The sequence below is a fragment of the Perissodus microlepis genome, chromosome 18 (genome assembly GCF_051167445.1).
Source record: "Perissodus microlepis isolate ML-2025 ecotype Zambia chromosome 18, ASM5116744v1, whole genome shotgun sequence".
NCBI lineage: Eukaryota > Metazoa > Chordata > Actinopteri > Cichliformes > Cichlidae > Perissodus > Perissodus microlepis.
The window spans coordinates 34,818,339-34,830,752 of record NC_140478.1 but is presented as its reverse complement, the minus strand read 5'-3'; the positions used below and the strand labels follow the sequence as shown (position 1 = coordinate 34,830,752).

At 38.2% G+C, this 12,414-nt stretch overlaps 1 protein-coding gene across 1 annotated transcript; it reads right to left on the bottom strand.

The window, feature by feature from the left end:
- Positions 1-4,385: 4,385 nt before the first annotated feature.
- Positions 4,386-11,960, bottom strand: LOC146368777 (STARD3 N-terminal-like protein). The gene is made up of 8 exons (XM_084913170.1): positions 11,761-11,960; positions 8,185-8,262; positions 7,968-8,045; positions 7,585-7,638; positions 6,958-7,075; positions 6,293-6,388; positions 5,356-5,423; positions 4,386-5,275 (listed from the first exon to the last, which is right to left on the bottom strand). Exons 1-7 carry the CDS (start codon positions 11,911-11,913, stop codon positions 5,359-5,361), a joined length of 642 nt encoding a protein of 213 aa, XP_084769296.1. The 5' UTR covers positions 11,914-11,960; the 3' UTR covers positions 4,386-5,275; positions 5,356-5,358.
- Between the last annotated feature and the right edge of the window lie 454 nt (positions 11,961-12,414).

The window sequence follows — 12,414 nt, the reverse complement described above, 5'->3', positions numbered from 1 at the left end:
GTTTAGAAAAAAGAGAAAACAAGAGGAGGAGAAACGAGCAAAAGATACAGGTAAGCAGATGTGTCATTGGATAATGGCAGGTCATCCTGAAACAATCAGAATCAGAATACTTTATTAATCCCTAAGGAAATTATGTGGGTTACAGTTGCTCCAAGAAGAAATGGTAAAAATAGTAACAGTAACAGACTAAACTCCAAACAATACCTTATGTGACAGATTTTACACATTTAAGAAATAGCACTAATATATACAGATCACTCAGTTATAAATATCAAGGATTAACAGAGGTGATTATAAATAAATATCAAGAAAATTAGTGAGAATATTCCAGAAAAGAGCGTGTGTTCAGCACAATATTAATTAGTCATTGTCAATTCTTTATTTGTCCTGTTCTCATTGTATGGCGAACTACGATGGCTGTTTGGTAGCCGTTTGCATAGTATGCATACTCTCTCTCTCTTCATGTATGTGTGTGTTTCTCTGGTGAAATTCAGTATGGTTCCAACAAGTTTTATGTTAATGTACAATCCATAATGTGTGTGTGTGTGTGTGTGTAGGTGGGGGGGGGGGGGGGGGGGGGGCATAGGGAGTGTTTAGTGACAGGCTAGGACCGCCACTGCCCGTCACTAAACCATCTTTTATCAATTACTAACAACAAACGTAGGGTCTTGATCTAGAGTCAATGCAAGAGCATAGGAAAAAAAGTACCACTTTAAACCTGCTTTCTTCTGGTTGGCTGCCCCTCACAAACAGTAGGTTTGAGCAGGAGGGGGTGGGGCTTTGGTCTCACACCCAGAGTGGTGTTGCCTGAGATGACAATAGTAGGGACTTCCCAGCTCACTCACTTAAATATTCACCATTAAAACAGCAGACATTTAACGGCAAGTAAGGATAACAGCTCGACTTTAAAAGACGTGAAGCACCAGTTTGAACCTCAGACGTTGTTTTTTCTTTTGGCAGTTTGGTGTAACAGATTTAGTCGTTAAAGGTCAGAATAAATTTTGCTCCATTTATTATGACATTTAAAAAATATAATATTAAACTCAAAAGGAGAGTATTCACTGAGCTCTTACACAAAGAAGAAGCAGAGTCGTTTTTTGGTAGACGTGTTCTGATCGTGTTCTGTGAAGGGAAAGTTGCACAACTGCTACTAAATGCACTGAAAAGCAAGCAGTCCCCGTATTTGGAAAGTTTTCAACAAGAAGTCTCAACAAAAATAAGTAAAAATGACCAATCTGAAGAAAACACAACCCAATAACAGAAAATTTAGACCTTTTTTTTTCTTGTTTGTTTTGATTTTAAAGGTAACAATTAAGCCATATTTAAAGCTTGTTTTAAAATTAGTTAGTGGTTAAAGTAGTTAAATTTTTGATTTAGCAGCCCAGTGGAAGCAAATAAACACCATGACTTTTATGTTTTTAATTCTACTTTACACTAAACAAACTGTGGAACTGAAGTGCTACTTAACAGTGATGAAAGCTCAAAAAGTAACAAGTTTAATTCCTAAAATGTTTTAATAGTTTTGCAATAAATCAATAAATGAATAGTATTAGTAAAAGTAAATTAATAACATTTGTCGGACACTGTCAGTGCGCACAGTGATGGGACAAACTTCTTTTTTTGATCGCGAAAATAATTTTGCTCCAAATTTTTTGGATTCTTTTAAATCCAGAGATTACATTTACAAAGGAAATATTTTTGAACCTGTACCACCATGTAAGCCATGTTTGTGTTTTGTATATAAACAGTTTGATGAGGATTTGCTTCCACTGTGGCTGCAGGCCAAAACTTTTCTCCTCAGTCTAGAAACGGTGAGGGCATTTCTGAGCTTTAGGAACAGAAATATAAATTTAGATCAGTGTCGGAGCTTCTTTCCTCTTGGCTCTCTGTTTACAGCTCGTTACACATCTGTGTTTGTTTTTCCCTCTGAAAACTCAAACCTCACATAACCAGCCGTGCAGGTGGTGTCAGTATTTCATCCTCCGGCTTCAGGATTTTACCACATTGAGTCGTTTACCTCCGTGTGTTGCTTCATATGTGGCATCATTTCCAGACTGTGACTACAGACAAAGACTGAATCTTTACGAGCTCCTTCAGGCAGATGTAGGTTTTACCTTCTTCTTCTTCTTCTTTTTTTTAAAGAAAAAAAAACCAATCAGTATTGTATTTATTTCCAAACAGTGTTTTTGAATGACTGAACGATCGCACTGATGAGAGGCAACATGTAGATTTGTGGATGCACTGTTTACAGATGCCTTGGTTACTTGACTTCTGTCAATAAAAATGTGAAGAAAAAAATTAATAAAAGAGAATTACAGAAACTGCTGCTTTGTGTTTCTTCTTCTGTCTGCAGTCGTTTATCTGCCACGTTCCCTCCAGCTGGTTTATCTTAACAGGAATTGAAACAGAAGAATAACAATTAAAAACAACCCATTGAGCACATGTGGTTTTATACATTTTTTATATATTAGATTTCTGTGGTTTGCAGTTCTTTAGATGTTATTCTGGGTTCTTATGTGACCTGGATGAGTCACTGGTAGCTTCTTGGAAAGTTCACCTCTCTGTTGTTCACTGGAGCCCCAAAGCCTTACAAACATTTGCAGACTAATAGATGCCAATAACTTTGTTTGTAATTTTTCTCACAAGTTTTCTTGAGCGTCTTTAAATCGTGGTGTGATGTTTGTTTTTCTGAGCTTTTAGCCTGCTTCACTTTGACAGACAGGTTCTGTTTGAGTGATTTCTGGATTTCTAACGAAATCATCATTTATAAAACACTTTTTTACTTACTTGGGTTATTCTTATCTAATATTAAAATTAGTTTGATCTTAAAATACAGGCCATATTACAGAGAAATGGAAACTAGAACTAAATATTATTATCACTGATAATGTATGGGAAGAGATGTGTCAAACTTGTCACAAGGGAATAAGTAGTCAATTATGGAGAGTTTGACTGGAAATTTAAAATTAGATTTTTTTTTAATACACCTCTTGTTATCTCCTCATATTGTAAGGAACCCAATGCAGAACTATGTTGGAGAAAATGTGGGGGAATAGGAGACGATTCACATATCTTTTGGGACTGTCCAATAATTCAAGGTTTCTGGATAAGAATCAAAGAAGAAACAGAGAAAATCCTACAAGTAAATACTGCACTGAACCCCACCATATTTCTCTTGGGAGTTATACCTAGAGAGAGGTATACCATAGATGAAAAATATATTCTGCAGATACTCTTACTGATAGCTAAGAAAAGGAAAACAAACAAACTCACCATCCATAACTCAATGGAAACAGAGACTGAAAAGAGTTCATACAATGGAAAGAATGACAGCAAGCCTGCAACTGAAGGTGGAGATCTTCCACCAGAGATGGATGTGTGGCCAGATACTTGGGTGAATGAACACGAACTTTGGAACATTGTAATATAAAGCTATAAATCTCCCCTACGACATGTCATTATATTAATCATGGTCTGTTTTTTTCCCTCTCTCTTAAATGGTCTTATATCAGAGAATGTTAATATGTTGCTTGTTTTTTTGGTTATTGCCACAAAAATTACTAAATAAAAAGTCCCCCCAAAAATTAGTTTGATCTTATTTAATGAATAAAAAATGCATTAAATTAAACAAAGGTTGAGCTGTATTTTATGGATGGAGCATGTTGACAATGCTTGCTTAGCAAAAAACAAACAAACAAAACCCCCAAAAATTTAATCTAATCTAAACCCAAACTGAGATAAAAATAAAACATTTCAAGACATTGAACTTGGAAAACTAAACTAAAAATAGGGGGTAAATCTTTATTTTTAGTGATCTCTCTACTGATTTTCATAAATGTTCCCTCTGACATTTGGCCTCCATATAACAATAATAATTTAAAAGCCTAAAAGAAACTGAAACTACTAAAAACTAAACTGAAAGAAGAAAATTCACTCTGGAGACTAACTGACACTAAACTGACCTTAAAAAGTCAAAATGGAATGAAAAATAAAAACTAGAAAATTCGAAACTAATAACTCTAGTAAAAGGTCACCTCCATCTTTTATCTACAGTCCATGTATTCAGTAGCATGTCTTCTTTAAAAAATAAGGGTTAATCTTTATTTAATTCAATAAATGTAATTAATATATTACACACAATTAAAATAAAAGTCCCCCATTCAGAGTCTGTTCACCTTAATTAAGACTAGTAATTTGGCTTAAGAAAAATAGAGATGAAAAAGTTTTTTTAAAGGAATATTTTTTTTAATAAACAGCTGACATTACCTGAAACAAACTGATATTTTCACATTTTATTTATTCACAAGGCTAATTTATGTCTAAGTTCTTATTCTGTTGATCTCTTTAAGGTCGACGTTTGACATAAACAATTAAACAAAACCACATAACCTTTAACATTTTAATGATTCTGTTATACAGACGGGCTTTTCTTTAAAAAAGAAAAAAAAGAATAAACATCCACTGAGCTTGCAAAGCATGCATGAAGATATGTACATTTCCATTAGAACGTTTCCCCGCCCGTCACAGCAGCTTTCGAGAGCAGCGTCCCTTCTGTTCAGTGCACTAAACCCAAATCTCCGAGTGTACATGCTGCACGTTTATGGCTCGTTTTCTTTAACACACAATCCTTCACTCGTTTCAAAACAAACAGTATCGTTCACATCTCTATATGTTACCTTAATATTCTTTCATGCACATTTTTAAGACATTGAAGTAATCATAAACATCTCTAAGAGTTTGACTTTCTCTTTCTGCTACAGTCTGGTCTGCAGGCTCAATACTGGCTGAACAATCCTTTCTGTGGCATCCATGAGCTTATTTTCCTTTGCAGTGACACAACCGAAGCATAAGAAAATGATCACAGAATTATAAGTAAACATTATGCTGGAAATAAGACATTAACACTCTGTTTTTTAATTGAAAGTGTATATATATTTTTTTAAGTTTTAAAATGAATGTAATGTTTTGAATTATGGATGGATACTGATAAGGATGTAATGATTTATTTCTGATAAATCTCTTGTAAGGTCTCGAGTTCCTTAAAGGTGGAGAAACAAAACTCATACAGTAACCAGAGTTCATGACACTGAAACTTTTAAGTGGCACTTTCCCGGTCGCGGTGTACGTGCAGAAGGCTGATATCAGAACGTGAGCTGCATTTGTGGATATGAACAAATACAAACTAAAATGGCTGAAGGTGTAAGGCAGAAGTTTTCCCCTCAGTAGCACAACGCTGGAGGACCCAAAAATCCCTCCATGTTCAGGATCGGCGATCCTGTGGAGAAATAAAACAGCACATCAGACTAATACTGTGGATACGAATCCTGACTGACGTCTGTCATTACGTATTCTTACCTGTTAAGTCACTTGTGTAATGAGCCCTTTTTCAGGTTCGTGTTTATCATCCAGCTCCTCGTCAGAGTCTGAGCACGAAAGGGAAATCGGTCAGCGTTTTTATAGAAACACCACAGAAAATTTAGGATGATAAAAGAACGGTGGAGCCAGGATTTTAACTGCCAACCTTCAGATTAGAAGACGACCCCTCTGAACCCGGACGGCTCAGGTATTCATGCCAACTAAATTTATTATCCTTAAAGACATTAATGGCATCTACAACTGCTTAATGGCAGATGATGCCCTTCGCTCTTATTTTGAAAATTCAGCCACTGATAACCAGCCTGACAATTCCTGTCTTGTCAGGTTTCATCATTTTTAAATTTTCTTGTTTATTGACCTGTGTGAAACATCTGAGGCGCGCTTGTCTTAATCCGTCTGCAGGAGGCTGCAGGTTCAAAGCAGCTGCAGGAGTCTGGTGTGAGAATAAACCTTCACTTTTAATTCTTCACATTTTACAGAAACGGGAATTATTTTTGTATTTTGTGTTATCGACTGCAGCTCTGCTTCTGCTCTGGAGAGTGTCTGTGTCTGCAAAGGATGGGCCCACCCATTGTATGGAAGGCTCACTGCAGAGGCAGCTGAGTAATTGAATTATTTTCTAGGCAATAAGATGTCTGCAGATGAAAAAGCTCCTTTCACTGTGCAGTGAAACAAATACTGAAGGAGCTACACCACTCATTTCTGGGTGTGAAGTGCAAAGCTGGAAATCTAAAAACTCTAATAATAATAATGACAATAAAATGAACTGTATATCTTCATATTTTGTGTCTGTACGCTCATTTAAATGGGAATGAAGAGTCAGAATCATCAGACTGAGCAGTCTGAAGGAGCGACAGCTGAAGCGAGTGTGTCGGGTGTGTTTGGGTTTGTCTGATGTCAGTGGGAGGAAACAGACCTGCCAAAGACTCTGGCGGAGAGTAGAACTGCCCATCAGATAAAGGACCTGGACCCAGGAGAGGAGCCCTACTTGTATCTATGATGGACCGATGTTCTGAAACACAGAAGGATGAAGGAAGCAGGAATAACTGCATCAGCAGGACATCAATGAGGTTAAAATAACATAACAGTGGTGAAATAACTTTCATTTATCAGGTGAGTAAACACATTTGCAGATGTTGTTCATGGCATATAATTATTAATAATTACAGGTAAACTACCTGTGAAATAGCAACAGGAAGCTGATGCATTACACTTTTTACTCTAACATTATAATAAATAATTATAATATTAACTTCTTATCCCATGATCTTTTATTTGAAATAAAACAACTGAATAAAATTACTCAGTATGTAGCTTTGAATGTTCACCAACAGGTGGCAGTGTTTCACCAGAGCGTCTGCTGCTGCTCTTTATCGTTTTCTTGTTTCTTTTTCATTCTCCACTCAGAGGCTCTTGAGTCATAGTACTTGTTTTTTCACATTCTTTTGCTAACTTAAAGGAAGGTTTTAAAAGGAACCTGTAAGGTAAACGATCTGTTGACAGAGATCACAGCAGCGACAGCAGCAGTACTGCAACAGTAATGAAGGTGCCTTTTTTATTATTAGCTCAATTGAGACTCACTGTTTTCGTCTTCGATCTCCTGAGGCAGGACCTTGAAGTCGAGCAGCCACGTTTCTATCCAGGCCAGAACGAAGGAGATGATGGGCAGCAGGTACCCAAAGGCCCCCTGACTCAGCAGCTACACAAGAAACACACACGTCCCAATATGAATACGTAATTCTACACAAAGCATACAAAATCTGACCATTTAAAATTTAGAAGGTGCAAAAACAAATATTTATTATTGTTAAGCAGCAGCAATTACAGGTTTTCCTGTACAGGAAGGAGATAGTTTGCTTCACTTCCTTAAATCCTCATGTATGCATCGCCATCGGGGAATATGGAGCAAAGACTGCAGAGGAAAATTAACTCCAACAACAAACTGTCCTCTAAGAGGTTTTTGTGTGTGGACATTGACACCAATACTAAAATAAATAAAGATATTATTAGAAGTAAAAAACTAAAGTCAGTGCAACATTTTTGTTACAAATAATGAAAATATTAGATGTTGTCAGGTTTCTTAGATCAAAGCTTTAAGTACCACCCTGTTTTCTGAGGTGCTGTTAAGGTGTGTGTGTGTGTGTGTGTGTGTGTGTAGGAGTGCACCCAGGAGTGCAGACAGTTAGGAATTGTAAAGCTTTTTCTTACCTTCGACAAAATGACTTTAGCAATCAGGAAAGCACAGCTGACTGCAGTGGTGATCTGCACAAAGACAGAAAACATCAGAAATGCTCTTATTTTTGCTAATATTTTAAACAGAACCCCTTTTACCTGAAAACATCCTCATGTTAATGGTCTTTAACTCTCTAAATATACTGAATATAATGAAGTGAAATGGAAAAATCACAGAATCACCCTGTAACAAACACTGATGCCCCCTGAAGACATATTTAATGCACAGAAACAAGAATTAGTGCATCCTCCTGCCAGACACTTCACTGTGCACCCAACAATGTGAGCTCTTGCTGGGCAGCGCCCTCTGCTGGCGCAATTACAGAAACACTGTTGTGGCGTACAGCCTTAAAACCTACCGCGATGGCCCACCAGTGACGAAGCTTGCAGACAGCGTAGGCCAGGATGAGGACGGCAAACCTGAAAACTGCCAGCAGCTGAGGGAGGGGAGGAAGGTGAAGGTGGCACAGAAGGAGGAGAGAAACAAAAAGGAAGGAAAAAAATAGTGAAAAAAAAAACCCCACATAAAATAAATGATATAAAGTTGATAATTTAAAGCAAAAGAAAGAACCTTACAAAGATGTCGAAGAAGGAGGCGTGGTAGTCGTAGTGCAGGACTTCTTGTTCCAGCCGATTCTGAATGCCGCCGTTCACCTGACAAACACAAACAGCTCATCATGACAAATACTCTGAATGTTAAAGTTAACCCTGACACAACTGAGGCTAAAATGACCTGAGTGAGGCAGTTATATTTTTTGTTACTAGAGGAATATTTTTTGTAAGTTTATTCCATCTAAAATAATAATCATAAGTTTTAATACAACACAAAAAACATGAGAAGTTGTAGGATTCAAGTAAACATTTGGGGTTAGGGCTGTGCGATGACCAAAATCTCATATCCTCATGTAAGACATTTCTCATCCTGATAACGATGTATATGACAAAAAAGGGCTTTTTATGTAAACTCTATGAATCTTGGGCAACCCGACTTGTGTGAAGTGTTTTCAGCTGGGTGTCGTGTACCTGGAGCCGAGTGTTTTGACCGGTGCATGAAACTATATGTAACGGCCACCATGTTCTTTGTATTTATTACACGGCGTGCTGCGAGGAAAAGCCTGTTCTAACGTTTGAGTCTAAGGTTTATTTTGAGCACCTGACGGCTCTTTTTTGCTTCTCATCTGTAAACTCTGTCAACAACCTTTCACGTGATTCTTGCGTAGGTGGTAGAAGAGGTTTGTCGTGTTTGAGTCTGTGGTGGGAACCGGTTTGTGGCATAATTTGCATAGTAGAGTTTTCTGGTCCGTGTCAGACTTTTCATAACCAAATCATGTCCATGCTACAGGGGCCGGCCCTCATTAGGAATAAGGTCCTCGTTTTGTTTCGACTAGTCCTTCTGTTTGGAGCTACCTGGTTCTGCCTCATATTCACTGGCCATGCTGGTATTCTCTGCGCCCCGATGGAAAAACGTTGCCGTAAACAGCTTATTTTGGAAACCACGAAACAAACGATAGCGTACAATTTGAAACGATGAGGACGACTGACAATAATGTAACGGCTTCCTCCCGATTAATGGTTAACAGACCTGTTTTTAACAAGTCAAATAAGATAAAATAGTAAAACATGTAAACAGGCAAACTGAGCAGGAACCGTATTAATGTATGCACAAGATTAAAAAACTTTTTTTTTCTGTAGTTCATAAACTCTGTTTGTTTGTGGTATCTAAATGCACCCTTACAGGAATACGTTTGATAATTCTGCTGACTTTATCCATCTCTTATCGTGATGGCATTTTAGTAACATTTTTTACTAAATGTTCCTTCCGGCTTTTTTCAGATGTGACATTTACAGAAAAAGCAACAACGCTGAGTAACATCTTCAAAAAGGAGAGAGACAGAGTCCACTCGGCTTAATTAATGATTGCTGTCATCTAAGAAGATAAACATGTGCAGAATAAATTAAAACTTTCAGTCAAATACTGTAAACAGTTCAGAGTCCTGGAGGACACAAACACTGTTCCAACATGCTGGACACTTCAATACTGCAGCACGAGCCTGTAAATTCTCCATTAGTTTAAATCAGCAGACCCTGAGATCACGGTTCAAAGCAGAAAAAACAAAGATCGGCACCCTGCACATACTGCAGCATTTCAGTAACTAAAAACCAGAAAAGTTCCTGCAAGAGCTCCTCCTAAACTGCCACCATGGTAAAAGAATAGAAACAAACAGATGTATGTCTTTTGTTTTTATCTGGATGGGTTAACAACACTGCCGTTTGTTAAAGACAAGAAATTCTTTCCTTTTAAAACAAAGCCTGGATGTAATTTGATAAAGTTAGTTAGCTTTCTAACACTCATCCAGATGTTAGTGGTGGGGCAGTGCTGAGAAAGCACAAATAGTTTGGTTTGGTTAAAATAACCTGTAGCATTAATCTTATTGCATATTTTTTATAATCCATTTAAATAACTGTGGAGGAGGACAGTCTGGTGCAATCTGGCCGCTGCGTTGTATGACAGCGCACAGATCTAATCAGGTATATCAACGGGTATACCTTTTTAATCCATCTTAAAGGACGTTGCCATCTGCGACTGATTTACTTATGGACAATCCTGTGGCTCTTATTTTGAAAGTTCAGTGTCTATCTGCTCTACCTTTATTCTGTCATCACTACCAGCCGGCTCTCTGGTTATGATGCTATTCTGGGAGTTCTGTAGTTGCTTCTCCAGAGAGTCTCTCATCCAGCTGTCTGACTCCACCTAACTGGACTGAAGCCCTCAACAGAGTCCATCTGCAGAACCTGCACCATGTCAAGAACTGGCTTCTGTACCTCTATATGAAGCTCACCAAGAGCAGAACGAGGATAGCTGCCGCAAACTGATGTGTAAGACGGTGGATTTGGAGCTCAACCACCACTGGATGAGATACTCACTGAAAAGGCAGCTGGTTTTATTACTCAATGATTTGTTGTTACAAAGATAAAAATTGTGAACAGGAAGAAGTAATGGTATTACTTCTCCCTTGTCACAAGAAGTCACCACAGCAGGTAGATGCCTTTCCTGAACCAAACCCAATGGGATAAGCGTCTCCTTCTGGGATCTTTCACCTGGTAGGCGAACCACTGTAAACCACGATACCAACTAAACCACTTGATAGTTTAGTTAAGAAAAAGTCTGTACAGATAAGGAACGTGCATTCTTCACCAGCTTTAAACCTTTGTTCACATGTAATGCCATAGTCCACACTTTGCTATCAGTTGTGTACAAATCGGTGGCTACTCATGAGTTCCTCTGAACTTTCATACAACTGAGCTCAACAAACAATAACTGTCAGTCAGCAGAGGAAACTCATTTTTCCTCCAAAGTGATTTAGTGCATCAGAAATCTACGGTGTGTTTATTTTTGTTATTCAGTTCATCTGTGCCATATCGGACCGCAAGACCCTACAGCGGATAGTGGGAACAGCAGAGAAGATCATCGGGGTCTCTCTCCCCTCTATTGAGGACATCTACACTACACGCTGTATTCGCAAAGCCACCAGCATTGTGGCCGATCGGCTGGTCCTGGAGGAACGTTGTTTCGTTTCACTGTGAACTAAATGTATATGGTTGAAGTGACAATAAAAGCCAACTTGAAATTGAACTTGTGCGTCAAGCTGACTGCTGTTAATCGTACCGATCAGGCACAAAAGTAAAAGCAGATAGGAATGATGCTGTCAATCCGAAAGTCCACCACAAGCTGAAAGAAACAACTCGAAATGCTCTAAAAGAACAATAAATGTTTTTCCACAAAAAAGCAAAACCAAAGGCTCTGAGCCTGGCCTTTTAACGGCTTCACTTACTTTGGAGTTTTTTAAAAACTTCAATACTAGCGTTTTATCTTTCCTGACTTTGTTTAACTTTACTTTTAAATAACCCTTTAATCTCTGGGAAATAATAAAATCATCTTCAGTTTTAGTTTTTTCTTGAGCAAAATACATAGAAGACAGCAGATGCATCCAATAAATTTCTCCCGAGTAGGCTGACTCAGTCAAAAAGGCTCACTGTCTGGTGATATATCTTAATCTCGTGTGGTTTTACATTGCTGTAAAAACTTTATTACTACAGATATCTAATAAAAAAACAAAACTGCTGTCACAGCCACTACAAACACAGACTTACATTGAGTTCTATGATCCAGAGCATGGTGATGAACAAGAGGTCAAAGGTGACAAAGAGGCAGAAAGTCCTCCTCACATCCGAGATGCATTTCTTCTCTCCGATGTCGTACGCCTCCAATCTCACAGAAACGGCCGGGGAGTTGACAGACCCCATGCCTGTTCTGACAGGGATCTGTGAGTAGCTACCGCTGCTCTTATATGCATTCCTGTTATTTGGTGGTGGGGGCAAAAAAAAAAAAAGAGAGCCTCTGTACCCGAGTCTTGGGTACAGCCTGAGCTCTGTGTTCTTTTGAGCTGAAATGGAGAGGCTTTGATCAGTGGATGAGCTCGATGGCGGTTCACTGTCACCTGGATCATGATTGGATGCTCATGTTTATAGTTTTATCTTTCTTTGTAAAGTCAGCTGTTCTGCTGCTCTGTATGTGATTGGTCAGATGCCCCCAACGCCACCCCTTTCATGTAAACAGGCTAGTAGCTAAAATGGGAAACCCTGGTTTACCTTATAGAGTTGATAACTAGCGTCATGTGATCACTTAGTCTGATTGACAATGTTGGGATAAGTTAATCAAGATAACAGAAAGATTTCTTGAGTATGATGAACAATGAATTTAACTCCTAAATATGACTTCCTAACACAGAATGTGATGACGTCATA

Excerpts from the sequence above, each read along its gene's own strand:
- LOC146368777 (XM_084913170.1), bottom strand. The coding sequence starts at position 11,913 with ATGGGGTCTGTCAACTCCCCGGCCGTTTCTGTGAGATTGGAGGCGTAC. Across the intron at positions 8,263-11,760 it reads TCTGGATCATAGAACTCAAT|GTGAACGGCGGCATTCAGAA; the intron begins GTAAGTCTGTGT and ends TGTGTTTGTCAG. Across the intron at positions 7,639-7,967 it reads GTCACTGGTGGGCCATCGCG|ATCACCACTGCAGTCAGCTG; the intron begins GTAGGTTTTAAG and ends GTCTTTGTGCAG.